The following is an 11,867-nucleotide window of genomic DNA, read 5'->3' on the forward strand; positions in this document are numbered from 1 at the left end:
CGAGGTCATCGCTGGTGTCTTCGTCATCGTGAATACAACATTGTACGTAACACAGCTTGCAGCAATGAGTGAGACCATGCAAAGCAAAGAGAGGAATGGAGAAAACGAGAAGAAAAACCGAATGAAAAAGAAATCGCATTCTGAACAGTTTACTTCTTCTTGCCCGCTTTCTCCGCAGACTTCGTCACTAGGTAAGAGACGTAGTGTTAGACCAGCAAACGCGTAAATGGACGCATATACACACCCTTGCCACCAGACTTGTCAGTCTTGTCAACAGACTTGATGATGCCGACAGCCACCGTCTGTCTCATGTCACGGACAGCGAAACGACCGAGAGGGGGGTACTCGTTGTACGACTCCACGCACATCGGCTTGCTGGGCACGAGCTTGGCAATGCAGGCATCACCCGACTTGACGAACTTGGGGCTCGCCTCGATCGACTTACCCGTCCGTCGGTCGATCTTCTCGATGAGTTCGGCAAACTTGCAGGCAATGTGCGCGGTGTGGCAATCGAGCACGGGCGCGTAGCCAGCACCGATCTGACCAGGGTGATTGAGGATGATGACCTGGGCAGTGAAGGAAGCAGCCTCCTTCGCGGGGTCGTTCTTAGAGTCGGACGCGACGTTGCCACGACGAATATCCTTGACCGAGACGTTCCTGCGCAGCGAGCTCAGGATCGTTCATGCGAATTGAAAAATCATAAATTACTCACTTGACGTTGAAACCGACGTTGTCACCCGGCGTACCCTGCTCGAGCTGCTCGTGGTGCATCTCGACCGACTTCACTTCAGTGGTCACGTTCGAAGGAGCGAAGGTGACGATCATGCCAGCCTTGATGATACCGGTTTCGACACGACCAACAGGCACCGTGCCAATACCACCAATCTTGTAGACATCCTGGAGGGGAAGACGGAGAGGCTTGTCGGAAGGACGAACAGGTGGCTCGATGGCGTCAATGGCATCGAGGAGGGTCTTTCCCTTGACGACACCAGCCTTAGTCTCCTTGGTCCAACCCTTGTACCATGGCATGCTAACGGGTTGAAGATTGTCAATATGATTCAGAGAATCGAGTAACGAATACATACTTGGGGGACTCCTCCAACATGTTGTCACCGTGCCAGCCGGAGATGGGGACGAACGGTACCGCCTTCGGGTTGTAGCCCACCTTCTTGATGAAGGTGGACGTCTCCTTGACGATTTCGTTGAAACGGTCCTCGCTCCACTGCAGTGGTTCGGTCAGTATGAGCGACAGAGAACAATCTGAAGAGTACAAACTTTGGTAGTGTCCATCTTGTTGATGGCAACGATGAGCTGCCTGACACCAAGGGTGAAGGCAAGCAGAGCGTGCTCGCGAGTCTGGCCATCCTTGGAAATACCGGCCTCGAACTCACCAGTACCAGCGGCAATGATAAGAATAGCACAGTCAGCCTGCGAGGTACCGGTGATCATGTTCTTGATGAAGTCACGGTGCCCTGGGGCATCGATGACCTAGGGAAACGAGCTGAATGCCTAGCGCGTTTCACTGATCTGGAGAGAAAAACTTACGGTGACCATGAATTTGGGCGTCTCGAACTTCCAGAGGGCAATATCGATGGTTATTCCACGCTCACGCTCAGCCTTGAGCTTGTCGAGCACCCAGGCTGTACAGTAACAACCGATGAGAGATGCAGATTTGAATATCTTGCACTCCTGTCACTCACCATATTTGAAGGAACCCTTGCCGAGCTCCGCGGCCTCCTTCTCGAACTTCTCGATGGTACGCTTGTCGATACCACCGCACTTGTAAATCAGATGGCCAGTGGTGGTGGACTTGCCGGAATCGACGTGGCCGATGACTATTGAAGATCAGATACTGCACCGATGGCCCGCGATGGGGGGGAGAGAGTCGACTTACCGACGACGTTAACGTGGGTCTTGTCCTTTCCCATTTTTGGATGCCTGTGACACGCGATATCCGTCAATATGCGCAGAAAAAGAGCATGGACAGCACGTAAAATGAACCCAATCATGTATGCGAGAGGGACACGAAAACAATACAGCTTTTTTCCTTATCGCGATCTACGCAGACGAATCCGCCTCGCGGTCAAGGGAGAAACAGGACCCTTGTAGATGCGACATGAGCAAAACGGATGGACGACTTACTTGGAGCGTAACGAAAGTGTAGGAAAGCGGGAAAGGCAGGGCGAGGGGAAGATGAGGGTAAGAGAAAACCAGGAGTGATCTGGTGTTGTGGCTTATGTAGCCGCAGGCCTCGAAAAATTTAGCGATCGATGTCTGATCTGATTCAGCTCCGGCCGCTCCGATGACGCCGGAGGTCCGGCCGGCCCAGTCACGGCACCTGTCTAGCCAATCAGACACGGTCTTTAGACGTTGCTTACGCGTGCCACTTAGAATTTCCATGTGCAATTCTTCTACACCGTTCCAACTCATCTACAGATACAGAAAATTATTTTCAATGGCCGTACTCAATGCGAACGATGTGGCAGGTTGTGGTACATCCTGGAATGTCTGCGAGCGATGAACGCTGGAACAAAAGTATCAGGTGCGTAAGTACGTGGTGAGTGATAGACGGTTCGAAAATAGCACACAATTGCGTTGTATAGCGCAGATGCGATAAAGAGTTGGTACACAAGGTAAGCGTGAGTAGAGTGACAGATTGTACAGTGCAGTGGTCTATCAGAGGAACTGTTTCTAGCGCTAGGAGGCATCGATAACGACCTGCGAGGAGCACAGCGTGGTCAGATTGTGATGGCGCCTGGGGAAATGCATTGCACGCCCGTACCATGAGGACAGTCTTCCCGACTATCGTCTCCATCAGTCGTCCGCTCCCCAGCCTCCTCGCCCACTCAGGAAGCGGCTCTGCAAAATGGTCTGGAAGGTCGGCCGTGCGCTGACTTCCACCTGCAGACAAGCGCGGACAAGCGCGGCAGCATCATCCAACGCTCCTCCTCCGTCCAGCTCTTTGCCATCGTGTTCCTTCCCATCCGCACACCTCTCATCCAGTGCGATTGCTGCATTGGAAAAAGGTGACTGAAGCCCCTCTTGCGCCTCGCCGGCTGTCTGGAAGGGACATTCACCCACAAGCATGACGTAGGCCACAACGCCAAAAGCCCACACGTCCTGCTCCTTGCCGTAGTAACGCTCTCCCCTCAAAATCTCTGGGCCAGCGTAATCCAGCCTAAGGAAGGTTGAGTGAACTGAAGCACATGCGACAGCCACGATCACTTACGTGCCGCTGAACGTATCCCATCCGCCCTTCTTCACGAGACCGGAGCTTCCGAAGTCAATCAAAACGCATTTCCCTGCAGGCCCGAGAACCACATTCTCGTCCTTGATATCACGATGTACTGGGGGCTAGTCAATAACTAGGAGATAACCAGACAATGTATTTGGCTTACCAATCCCCTTCGCATGCAAGAAACACATGGCATCTGCGATCTGCCCGAGATAAGACCTTATTGAGCTCGGAGGGAGACCATGTGGATAGCTCTCGACGAGATCAAACAGATCTGATGGCGGTGGCGATTCTCCTTCCTTAGGTTCTGGAGTCGTCGAGGGCAGCACGAGGTAATAGTAGTGATTATCCTCGAAAAAGTCGAGCAGGGGGCAGATGTTCGGGTGCCCGTTGACCACCTTGCCCTCTATCCACCAGTCATCGGGCTGATCAGATAAACGTGAGGGATCCCAGGGTCGACGAGGAGGTAAGATGTAGTGTGTGTTAGATATCGCAGACATGACGTAGATCTCAATGGGGATCGTTCCATACTTGGGGTGCCGTTTCCAGCAATCCGCCAGTATGCGCGACTTGATGATCTGCTTGATCACCAGCGGTGGCTGTTCGCAAATTAGCAGCACGGCGTTCATGAGTCATGCCAAGTATGCGAATTAAAGGTGCCTTACCCCTAGTGTGCCGTTGCTGTGCATCTCTCGCGCCCTTTTCACGAGACCATACGCTCCACGACCAATCTCTCGTTCGATGACAAACTCCGAAATGCTGCGCTCACTGAGCGCCTCTACTTCAGAGTCCGGGGTGGGTGGTCCCGTACTAGATGCTACGCTGAGGTAGCTTGCCGCGCTATTGGTACGAACCAATGTTTGCGGCGCGGTAGGAGGTGGAGATGGGGGTTCCACTGGAACAATCGAAACGCGGCCGGCGATGAGTGAGACACGTTGTTGTGACGAGCGACGGCGAGGCCGCGGCGGGCCGTTGAGACGAGGAGAACTTGGAACGCGATATAAAGACGAAGAAGCTGGCGATGAAGGTTGCGGCTGCGGAGATGCGGTGCGGGGGAAGAGATGCGGAGATGGCGGCGGCGATGCCGCTGGTGAGTGGGTCAAAGGGGTGGCGGTATATGTCCCAGCACTTGGAGATAGTATCGGCAGCGTGTCGATTGTCATGCCACTCGTGGAGGCCCCTGAGTTGGATGCGTGCCCATTTTTCCCCACAGCGTGACCATTCGCGCGACTTTGACGATGTCTCAGGGGAGTGATGGTAGCGTCCCTGCTGGGAACAGGGGGATCGGGACGAGATCGTGAGCTGCGCTCAACTGTGGAAGTAGGTGGGGATTGCTTGTCGGTGTCGTGCTCGTCCCAGTCGAAGCCACGGCCGAACGAAGTTACGCCCCAGCTGTTTCCCACAGAAGCGGCGCGATAGAGTTTCTGCGGAGGAGATGGAGGAACCCAGTCATCGTCTTCGAAGGCAAGATTCTGGTTCTGATCAATGGTAGCAGTAGCAAGCATGTCGGTGCGGTGATGAGTGATAGCTGGCCCGGCGTCGACGGGCAGAGGAACTTTAGTGGGCGCAAATGTTGGTGGGGCTGAGCTAGACCGACCCGTGCGGGAGGTCGGCTTTGCAGGGATCGTCCACGTGCGCAATGGCCCATCTCGGAACTGCCGACGGCGGGCCACCCAGAGAATGTCCTCGTCGCCACTCGAGTCCCGCTCCTCGTCGCTTTCGTCCATAGCACGGACCGGATACATTGTCATGGTCAAGACCAGCTTCCGCGATCTTCCATCCTCGCACATCACTCGTTATCTGCATGTGATCGCCTATACAGGCAGCTCCCCTGCCTCCGAGTTCACGGCTACCTGATTCGCCTTGGATACTGAGTAGCCCTGAAACTGGATCCATCGCGGATGGGTCCCTGCCGCTACGAGTCCCGCTACGAAATTGACCAGACAGCTGCCGGATTAGTCCGCGATGCCCTCGCGGTCTCGCCACGCGATTCGTCTTTGCCCGCGACACCAGATCCACCTTGCCATCTTGGTTACGAGCAGACCTTATTATTAAGAGCATCCGCTACGTACGGTACCTAACTTCATGGAATAATACTGCAGCGTTCCATTTTTCTCGAGGTGGTCTGACCGGGCCGAAGCTTTCTTTTGTATCACGTGATCTCGGCGTACGGCGACAAGCGCATTTGCTGGGCACCCCGTCTGAAGACCACAGAATCTCGCCGCCCTCCTCAAGCCCCTCAGATTAGTGAGTACACCGTCTAGCTGCGTTATACTTGTAGCCTGCGTCACAACGAGCAGAATGATGTCCATATTGCCGCGGAAAAACCGGAATCACAGTTGGATGGATTCGGCCATACTTGGATACACCTACTGCCGTGCCTGCACCAGCCGGTCTCTCCTGCACTTTCTGCCTACGCTCGCTTGACACTTGGAGGCTGGCGCTAATTCCGAGTTTGTAGACCGCCATGGTCAAGGTCCTCATTGTCAAGAAGCGCACGAAGCCTTTCAAGTACGCCTTTCTGTCCCGCGGATAGTGAATCGTGAAATCGATCGTATAACGTATTGCAGGCGCCACCAGTCGGACCGTTACAAGAGCGTGAAGGAGGCATGGCGGAAACCGAAGGGTATTGACAATCGGGTACGGCGTCGGTTCAAGGGGCAGCTGCCCATGCCCAAGGTGCGTTTTGGTGCCATATCTGTCCATTCACCATCTCATCATCTTTGTGCAGATTGGTTACGGTAGCAACAAGAAGGTGCGCTTTACTCTTTTAAAAGCGAGCTAATCAGCCTTCAAACAAAATTCACAGACTCGCCACCTGCTGCCCAACGGCCTGAAGAAGTTCCTGGTCAGCAACGTGCGAGAAGTTGACCTTCTTTTGATGCACAACAAAAGCTTCGCGGCTGAGATCGCTCACAACGTCAGTAGCCGTAACCGTACATCAATCCTCGAGAGGTTCGCTCTATCATTAACTCAGCTTGTATCACGATTGACCATCTCTCTAATCAGGGCGAAGGCTTTGGGTGTGAAGGTCACGAACCCTGCTGCTCGTCTGCGGTCAGAGGAGTAGTTGGCCGTCGTTCTGCATTTGTTTCGTTTACTTTTTTGCACGTCTCTCGCCATGTAATTTCTCTATCGTATTCGACGGCAATAAGCTGTATGCTTAGGGCGACAGTATTAGATGTGTCTCTTCACACCTAGACACTGACATCCTGCTGTGGACTCAGTCGGACGGGTAGTTGTTATCTGAGATCTCAATGATCTTGAGGATTAGCCTGATCATCTTCCGGTCACCACGTGTATGTAGCGGCCTCTTCTGAGCGCGAGTCCGTATCTGCTTCCTTCATAATACTACCGCCATCATCCATCCCCGCTGTTATGGCTGTCAGGTATGCATCCTTTGAATGCAACGTAACGACGCTCTGAGTGAAGACCGGCATGCAGACGAGCTACACACGCCGACTCATGGTACGTCGGTAATGGTGTGTGATCGAAGGTAATAGGAAGACTGCTCGCTGCGCTCAACTGATCGTCAGGGCGAAAACTCGAATCTGAGCTATCCGAGTACTTGAGCAATGTACAAGGCAGTCCTGAGAGGGAGTACATACCTCCGATCAAGGGCTGCAAAGCGATCATCGCTCCGTATGTCTACTATCGCAATACGGTTGTGCACATATTGAACCTCTCCTCGGTAGTCATGCAGGATATTCGTATTCTGGTCAAGCAGCGGCGTGGGCGTATAAGAGCATTGATATGACAGGAATGTACGTCACTTCCCACCTATGCCCATGCCAATGTCGCATTGACGAGTTGATAGCAAGCGCGTATTCATCCTGGGACCTTCGCACCACGTCTATCTTGACGGATGCGCTTTATCGGGGTGTAAGGAGTATGAGACTCCCTTGGGTACCTTGCCTCTAGATCAGGACAGTGAGTTGTCGCCGGGCCTTTTCGGGCTCAGGCAACTCATTTGCCACAGTTATCAAGGAATTGCGCGACTCTGGGCAGTTTACCGTGATGGATATACAGACCGATGAAGATGAGCATAGTATAGAGATGCATCTCCCGTACGTCCGGAAGATCTTCGAAGGGTGAGTGCCAAGCTCGCCTGTGCTGAGGCGCATATTGACTGGCCGGTATGGCATTTGACGCGATGGTTTGGTAGAATGGAGATTGTAATCGTCCCAATATTGGTTGGTGCCATCAACTACGGCGCAGAAGCTAGGTTTGGTGCTCTTCTGGCCCCATATCTGGCGAGAGAGGACACATTCTGTGTCATTTCCAGCGACTTCTGCCACTGGTGAGTTATGTCACTATGACTCTGGTTCCGTTTTGTTGAATACAAAGCAGGGGCACCCGTTTCCAGTACACATATTACTATCCGAAACCTCCTCCTAGTTCCGTTCCCGCAATTCGTCTATCCAAGGCATCGCCCTCTCCTCCCGCCCTCTCCACTTATCCGATACATGCGTCAACATCGGCTCTGGATCATGAAGCCATGGAGATCCTTACAATACCACCGTTCACTGCATCACAATCTCACCATGATTTCGCCGAATATCTCGCTAGAACGAAGAACACGATCTGTGGAAGGCATCCGATCGGGGTGTTGTTGGGAGCGTTGACAACGCTGCAGAAGGAAGGCAAGGTCCCGAAGCTCCAGTGGGTAAGGTACGAACAGAGCAGCAAGTGTTTGACAATCAAAGACTCGAGCGTCAGCTACGCCAGTGCATACGTCACATTCTAGCTGTTTGGGTATGCGACCGGATGCTTCTAGAGTATGTACGAACAGTGTTGTTAGCCAGCGCAATGAGAAGGAATGATAATCTATGTTGGATGCACTCTCCAGCACATGTTAGAGGAGCTCTACATTCTCGACGTCGCATCCGGAAGACAGAGGCCTACAGGTTCGTCGAATTCGTGCTCAGATCCTGGTTGCCCGGGATCGGTGATGACCTATAGGTATCTTGTCAGAGAAACGCGCAAAGAATTAATTTGCGAGTCAATCGACCTTTCCACCGGCAATCACAATGTCCTCAAACCCCCAATCTCGAGAGGCACCTTCTTTCAGGTGACTGCCGTCGGCCAACCGCTTGGGTCTCCAGTGCCCAACGGGTGGTTCATTCTGGGTCGAGCAGACCTCGGTCAAGGAGCAGCATCCCACCCTCAGAGGCATGCTTCGGTCACCAAGTAATTCCCTCGCGAGCGCGATGATTGTCGCTGCGTGGCTGATCAATAGGATTCGCTTATGCTTGCCCCCAAACTTCCGTTGAATCTCGGGTATCAAGGCTTGAAGAAGACCATTGCAGCGATCATGACACTGCTCCACGTCTTCCCCTTTCCTGGATGGGTACCACACTGACGACCACGAGTCGTCAATTTTGGGAAAATGGCCTCGAAGAGTTGCAGCGTTGGCGGGACGTGGATGCAGTCCAGTACCTGGAGTAACCGGGGAATACCACTCGGATAGTCCTTGTCGTGGAACATATAAGGAAAGCTGGAGGACGTCAAACACCACACTAACAATACGCACCATGTTCTACGTATATTGGCACATCAAGAGCAACCGACGTCGGGCGGCAAGTTTGCAGACAGCGATCTGTCGGAGCGTTTTCAGTGTAGTTCTGAATGTAGTGAAACATGTAAAAGAGACCTACAATATGGTGACGAAAAAATGGCTGTGGCCCGCTCTTCGGGAGGAAGCGACAGGAAGAAATCAGCCAGTTCATGGGCTTGCGTCAAACCGTATGCAGCGAGTGGCGGATCGCGGGGCAGGCCTCATTACATGTATCATGAAAATATCAGTGACCATGTCGGTTCTCCAGCGAAGCTGGCACTTGCACCTGTTGCAGACGCCCTATGAACGTGAGCATGTTGTCAAGAATGATCTTCGTACAATACGGTGTGGGCGATGTCGCAAAGCTCGAACGCACCAGTCATTGGTCACCCAGTTCAGCCGGAATCCTAGACGATGCCTAGTTTGAGTAAGATAACACTTTGTTGGTCAGTTTTATCGTCCTACCATGGCGGGCGATATATATCGTCTCAATCATGACGACCACGGTTGATCAGAGGCAAGCTATACTCAAAGAGACGCGAGCGCGACCACCCGCGTTTCCGGGTACTTGTACAAAGCGCGTGCGCCGATATCAACGGATATAGGTATCAACGGACATAGGGCACAGAACTCAGACCAAATTCTGGAGAGTTTGATAAGACCTCTCATTAACATTGCTCGGGCACATGTTGAAGGCGGCCAGTCACGTACAATAACCCACAAACGTAAGTTAAAGATCATGTCATGGATTTCGTATACGTTGGGGGATGTCGACGTCAGTAATCACAACCAGCAGCAAAGGACAGATACAGGAGGCAAACGAGACAAAACAGAGGGACATACACGACACAGTGATGCAACGAAGTGCTGAGATGTACGCAAACTGACGAGAAGATAGGGATGGAGACGCGCAATGATCTGCGTTGCATTGCGATTTTGATGCTGGCGCTGGGCTGTTGAACATCACGGTCCATTTCATCACCGCGAAACGAGAATCGACCGTCGATAACGAGATCATTCAAGCCAGGGAAGGGAAAGCTGCTTGGTCATCGACGTCGACGACGGCAGCTGCCCCGTTGCCGTTCGCCCGTCCTCGTCCGCCACGGCCACGGCCACGGCCACCCCTGTCGCCTCTGTCACCTCTATCGCCGCCGCGGCCACGACCGCCGCGGGCAGGACGCTCAAAACGAGCATCAATCTCGAGGTACACCTTCTCCTCCTTCTTGGGACGAGCCTTGTGGCCAGTAGCCTTGGACTGTCAAAGGTATAATCACTGAGAATTTCGGTCTGCACTGTTTTGAACAATGATTACGCACCTTGCCTACGAAGTAGGCGCTCTCCTCTTCGTCCTTCTTGTTGACGACGACCGCATCCTTCCAGATCGAATCGTCGCCTTCATTCGCCTTACGAGTCTCGAGCTTAGGGACAAGATCCAGCTCCTTCTCCCTCTGCTGCCTGAGATACTCGTCCAGCGTCAGGGTGTTGTCCTCCTCTTCAACCTCCCTGTCGCGGCCTCTCCTACCCTCGCCTGCTTTCTCTGGTTCAGGTGCAGCGACCTCTTCAGTGACGGCGGGAGCCTCGCCCCAATTATCATTGGTGGGAGCGGCCCAGGCATCAGCATCGGCAGGAGGGCTGAAAGCTTCTGCGGCGGCATCGGTCTCCGCGGCAGTCTCGACCTTGAGTTCGGCCTCGCCTTCGTCAGCGCCCCAGCCCTGGTGCACTTGCTTCTCCGTGTCGCTGATTGGTAATATCAGGTATCCATCATACGGATGAAGGCGAGAGCATCGTACATTTTGCCAGTCTGGCTGTGCTTGTCGAACTGACGTCCACGGCCGCCTCGGGCGCCGCGATCCCCACGACCCCGCCCACGTCCGCGACCACGACCTTCTCCCTCGACTAATACGTGCCAAACGAGGGCAAGCACGGAGTAGACACATAGAGTTCCGCGTCAATGGAATGATGAATCGATTAGACGACGCGCAGAACGGATGGACCAAGCATACTGACACTTCCGCCTGGGTGTTTCCCCTTCAACAGGAGCCTCCTGAGTCTGCTCTTGGCCCTCGCGAGGAGCAGCCTTGCCACCTCGCGGATAATAGCGTCCACCGCGCGAAGCAGGACCTCCACGGCCTCTCTGGGCACCACGAGCGGCGGCCGCAGGAGCGGGAGCGGCCTTAGGGGGTGCAGGAGTGTTCACGGGACTGGAGGGCCGTGAATTATCCTGGTCTGCTGTGTTGGAGCAAGCGTTAACGGTCCGGTAGCGTTTGAACAAACGAGTGGCAGTGCAACAAGAAGAACAGATAAAGTATAGTTGTCAATTGCAAAGCGAGCGGTAGCCACCGACATGAAACTGACCTTCCAGGAGGGCAAAAGGATTTTTGCTGGCCACCGACATTGTGGGCGGGGCCTTTTTGCGGTCAAACAGGTGGTTAGCTTCCCTGGTCGGCACACAGACTTGTCGAGCAGATCGGCGGGCGCTGGTGAAAGGGTAGGCTTGACCTGCAAACGAGATTGTTGGACCCCGATGCATCATCTGGGGTCCTCGCAAGCCACTGTACAGTTCTTCGGAGGTACAAAAGCGCCCGCCTGGAACACGCGTACGCCTAACGCTTAAAGCACAGGTGAGTCTCGTTCGTCGTACGTAGCGATGTGCTCATCGTTCATGACATGTTTTGCAGCCCTCAAAAGCATCTCGATGATGATTCGCCCGCCATCTTGGACTGGTGTGAGTCGAGGACCTTGAGACCGTCTCAAAGGGCTGGAGATCAAGAAGACCGTATGGTTGCGAACGATGGGACTTGGGTGCGGCGCATTCGTGCTTCAATGATGGGGCTCATGTCTTAGCAGTCGGCCCTTCGTGGCCGCTGTATGGGTTGCGTCGCAATGTCTCGTTGTACATTCTCTTTCATTTTGCGTCAATCAAACCCGTCTGGTTCTCTCTCATCTGGAACGATTGTCGGTCATATGTCCATATCAGCCGGACGTACGCGGATATCTGAACTAATAAACAGGCCGCGCCTGATCGTACGCGCACACGGCTTCGAGTTCTTTGGCACTCGTTATACCTTGCGATGT

General features: G+C 53.7%; 6 protein-coding genes across 6 annotated transcripts; 2 read left to right on the top strand and 4 right to left on the bottom strand.

Annotated features, from left to right (window-relative positions):
* Window positions 1-149: 149 nt before the first annotated feature.
* LAESUDRAFT_652587 (translation elongation factor 1a) lies at window positions 150-1,928 on the bottom strand (the record flags this gene model as incomplete). The annotated part of the gene is made up of 8 exons (XM_040904370.1): window positions 150-187; window positions 245-657; window positions 713-1,030; window positions 1,086-1,222; window positions 1,276-1,488; window positions 1,546-1,640; window positions 1,701-1,835; window positions 1,895-1,928. The coding sequence occupies 8 exons, from the start codon at window positions 1,926-1,928 to the stop codon at window positions 150-152; spliced, it is 1,383 nt and encodes a 460-aa protein (XP_040764666.1).
* A 453-nt stretch (window positions 1,929-2,381) lies between these two features.
* Window positions 2,382-5,143, bottom strand: LAESUDRAFT_725677 (kinase-like protein). The gene is made up of 5 exons (XM_040908864.1): window positions 3,901-5,143; window positions 3,399-3,834; window positions 3,230-3,347; window positions 2,783-3,178; window positions 2,382-2,718 (listed from the first exon to the last, which is right to left on the bottom strand). The coding sequence occupies exons 1-4, from the start codon at window positions 4,984-4,986 to the stop codon at window positions 2,815-2,817; spliced, it is 2,004 nt and encodes a 667-aa protein (XP_040764667.1). The 5' UTR covers window positions 4,987-5,143; the 3' UTR covers window positions 2,382-2,718; window positions 2,783-2,814.
* A 306-nt stretch (window positions 5,144-5,449) lies between these two features.
* On the top strand, window positions 5,450-6,406 carry LAESUDRAFT_725678 (60S ribosomal protein L32). Its single transcript, XM_040908865.1, has 6 exons — window positions 5,450-5,482; window positions 5,697-5,746; window positions 5,806-5,914; window positions 5,967-5,990; window positions 6,045-6,190; window positions 6,245-6,406. Exons 2-6 carry the CDS (start codon window positions 5,703-5,705, stop codon window positions 6,303-6,305), a joined length of 384 nt encoding a protein of 127 aa, XP_040764668.1. The 5' UTR covers window positions 5,450-5,482; window positions 5,697-5,702; the 3' UTR covers window positions 6,306-6,406.
* Window positions 6,407-6,585: 179 nt separating this feature from the next.
* Window positions 6,586-7,982, top strand: LAESUDRAFT_699911 (UPF0103-domain-containing protein; the record flags this gene model as incomplete). Its single annotated transcript, XM_040906396.1, has 8 exons — window positions 6,586-6,624; window positions 6,680-6,717; window positions 6,772-6,877; window positions 6,931-6,999; window positions 7,053-7,165; window positions 7,215-7,326; window positions 7,401-7,535; window positions 7,586-7,982. The coding sequence occupies exons 1-8, from the start codon at window positions 6,614-6,616 to the stop codon at window positions 7,980-7,982; spliced, it is 981 nt and encodes a 326-aa protein (XP_040764669.1). The 5' UTR covers window positions 6,586-6,613.
* On the bottom strand, window positions 7,851-9,361 carry LAESUDRAFT_143492 (phosphoglycerate mutase-like protein). The gene is made up of 7 exons (XM_040901331.1): window positions 9,258-9,361; window positions 9,169-9,199; window positions 9,079-9,092; window positions 8,893-9,012; window positions 8,769-8,834; window positions 8,247-8,707; window positions 7,851-8,191 (listed from the first exon to the last, which is right to left on the bottom strand). The coding sequence occupies exons 1-7, from the start codon at window positions 9,286-9,288 to the stop codon at window positions 8,102-8,104; spliced, it is 813 nt and encodes a 270-aa protein (XP_040764670.1). The 5' UTR covers window positions 9,289-9,361; the 3' UTR covers window positions 7,851-8,101.
* A 54-nt stretch (window positions 9,362-9,415) lies between these two features.
* On the bottom strand, window positions 9,416-11,279 carry LAESUDRAFT_725682 (uncharacterized protein). Its single transcript, XM_040908866.1, has 5 exons — window positions 11,148-11,279; window positions 10,800-11,021; window positions 10,583-10,688; window positions 10,109-10,529; window positions 9,416-10,047 (listed from the first exon to the last, which is right to left on the bottom strand). The coding sequence occupies exons 1-5, from the start codon at window positions 11,185-11,187 to the stop codon at window positions 9,811-9,813; spliced, it is 1,026 nt and encodes a 341-aa protein (XP_040764671.1). The 5' UTR covers window positions 11,188-11,279; the 3' UTR covers window positions 9,416-9,810.
* Between the last annotated feature and the right edge of the window lie 588 nt (window positions 11,280-11,867).

This window comes from Laetiporus sulphureus (assembly GCF_001632365.1).
Source record: "Laetiporus sulphureus 93-53 unplaced genomic scaffold LAESUscaffold_18, whole genome shotgun sequence".
Lineage (NCBI taxonomy): Eukaryota > Fungi > Basidiomycota > Agaricomycetes > Polyporales > Laetiporaceae > Laetiporus > Laetiporus sulphureus.

Coding starts and splice junctions, on each gene's coding strand:
- LAESUDRAFT_725677 (XM_040908864.1), bottom strand. CDS start 4,986: ATGACAATGTATCCGGTCCGTGCTATGGACGAAAGCGACGAGGAGCGG. Junction 3,835..3,900: donor ACAGCAACGGCACACTAGGG/GTAAGGCACCTT, acceptor ATTTGCGAACAG/CCACCGCTGGTGATCAAGCA. Junction 3,179..3,229: donor TGGGATACGTTCAGCGGCAC/GTAAGTGATCGT, acceptor AACCTTCCTTAG/GCTGGATTACGCTGGCCCAG.
- LAESUDRAFT_725682 (XM_040908866.1), bottom strand. CDS start 11,187: ATGTCGGTGGCCAGCAAAAATCCTTTTGCCCTCCTGGAAG. Junction 10,689..10,799: donor GGAAACACCCAGGCGGAAGT/GTCAGTATGCTT, acceptor GGCACGTATTAG/TCGAGGGAGAAGGTCGTGGT. Junction 10,048..10,108: donor GCGCCTACTTCGTAGGCAAG/GTGCGTAATCAT, acceptor TACCTTTGACAG/TCCAAGGCTACTGGCCACAA.
- LAESUDRAFT_143492 (XM_040901331.1), bottom strand. CDS start 9,288: ATGATTGAGACGATATATATCGCCCGCCATG. Junction 9,200..9,257: donor GATATATATCGCCCGCCATG/GTAGGACGATAA, acceptor GGCATCGTCTAG/GATTCCGGCTGAACTGGGTG. Junction 8,835..8,892: donor CATTTTTTCGTCACCATATT/GTAGGTCTCTTT, acceptor ACGCTCCGACAG/ATCGCTGTCTGCAAACTTGC.
- LAESUDRAFT_725678 (XM_040908865.1), top strand. CDS start 5,703: ATGGTCAAGGTCCTCATTGTCAAGAAGCGCACGAAGCCTTTCAA. Junction 5,915..5,966: donor GGCAGCTGCCCATGCCCAAG/GTGCGTTTTGGT, acceptor ATCTTTGTGCAG/ATTGGTTACGGTAGCAACAA. Junction 6,191..6,244: donor CGTACATCAATCCTCGAGAG/GTTCGCTCTATC, acceptor CTCTCTAATCAG/GGCGAAGGCTTTGGGTGTGA.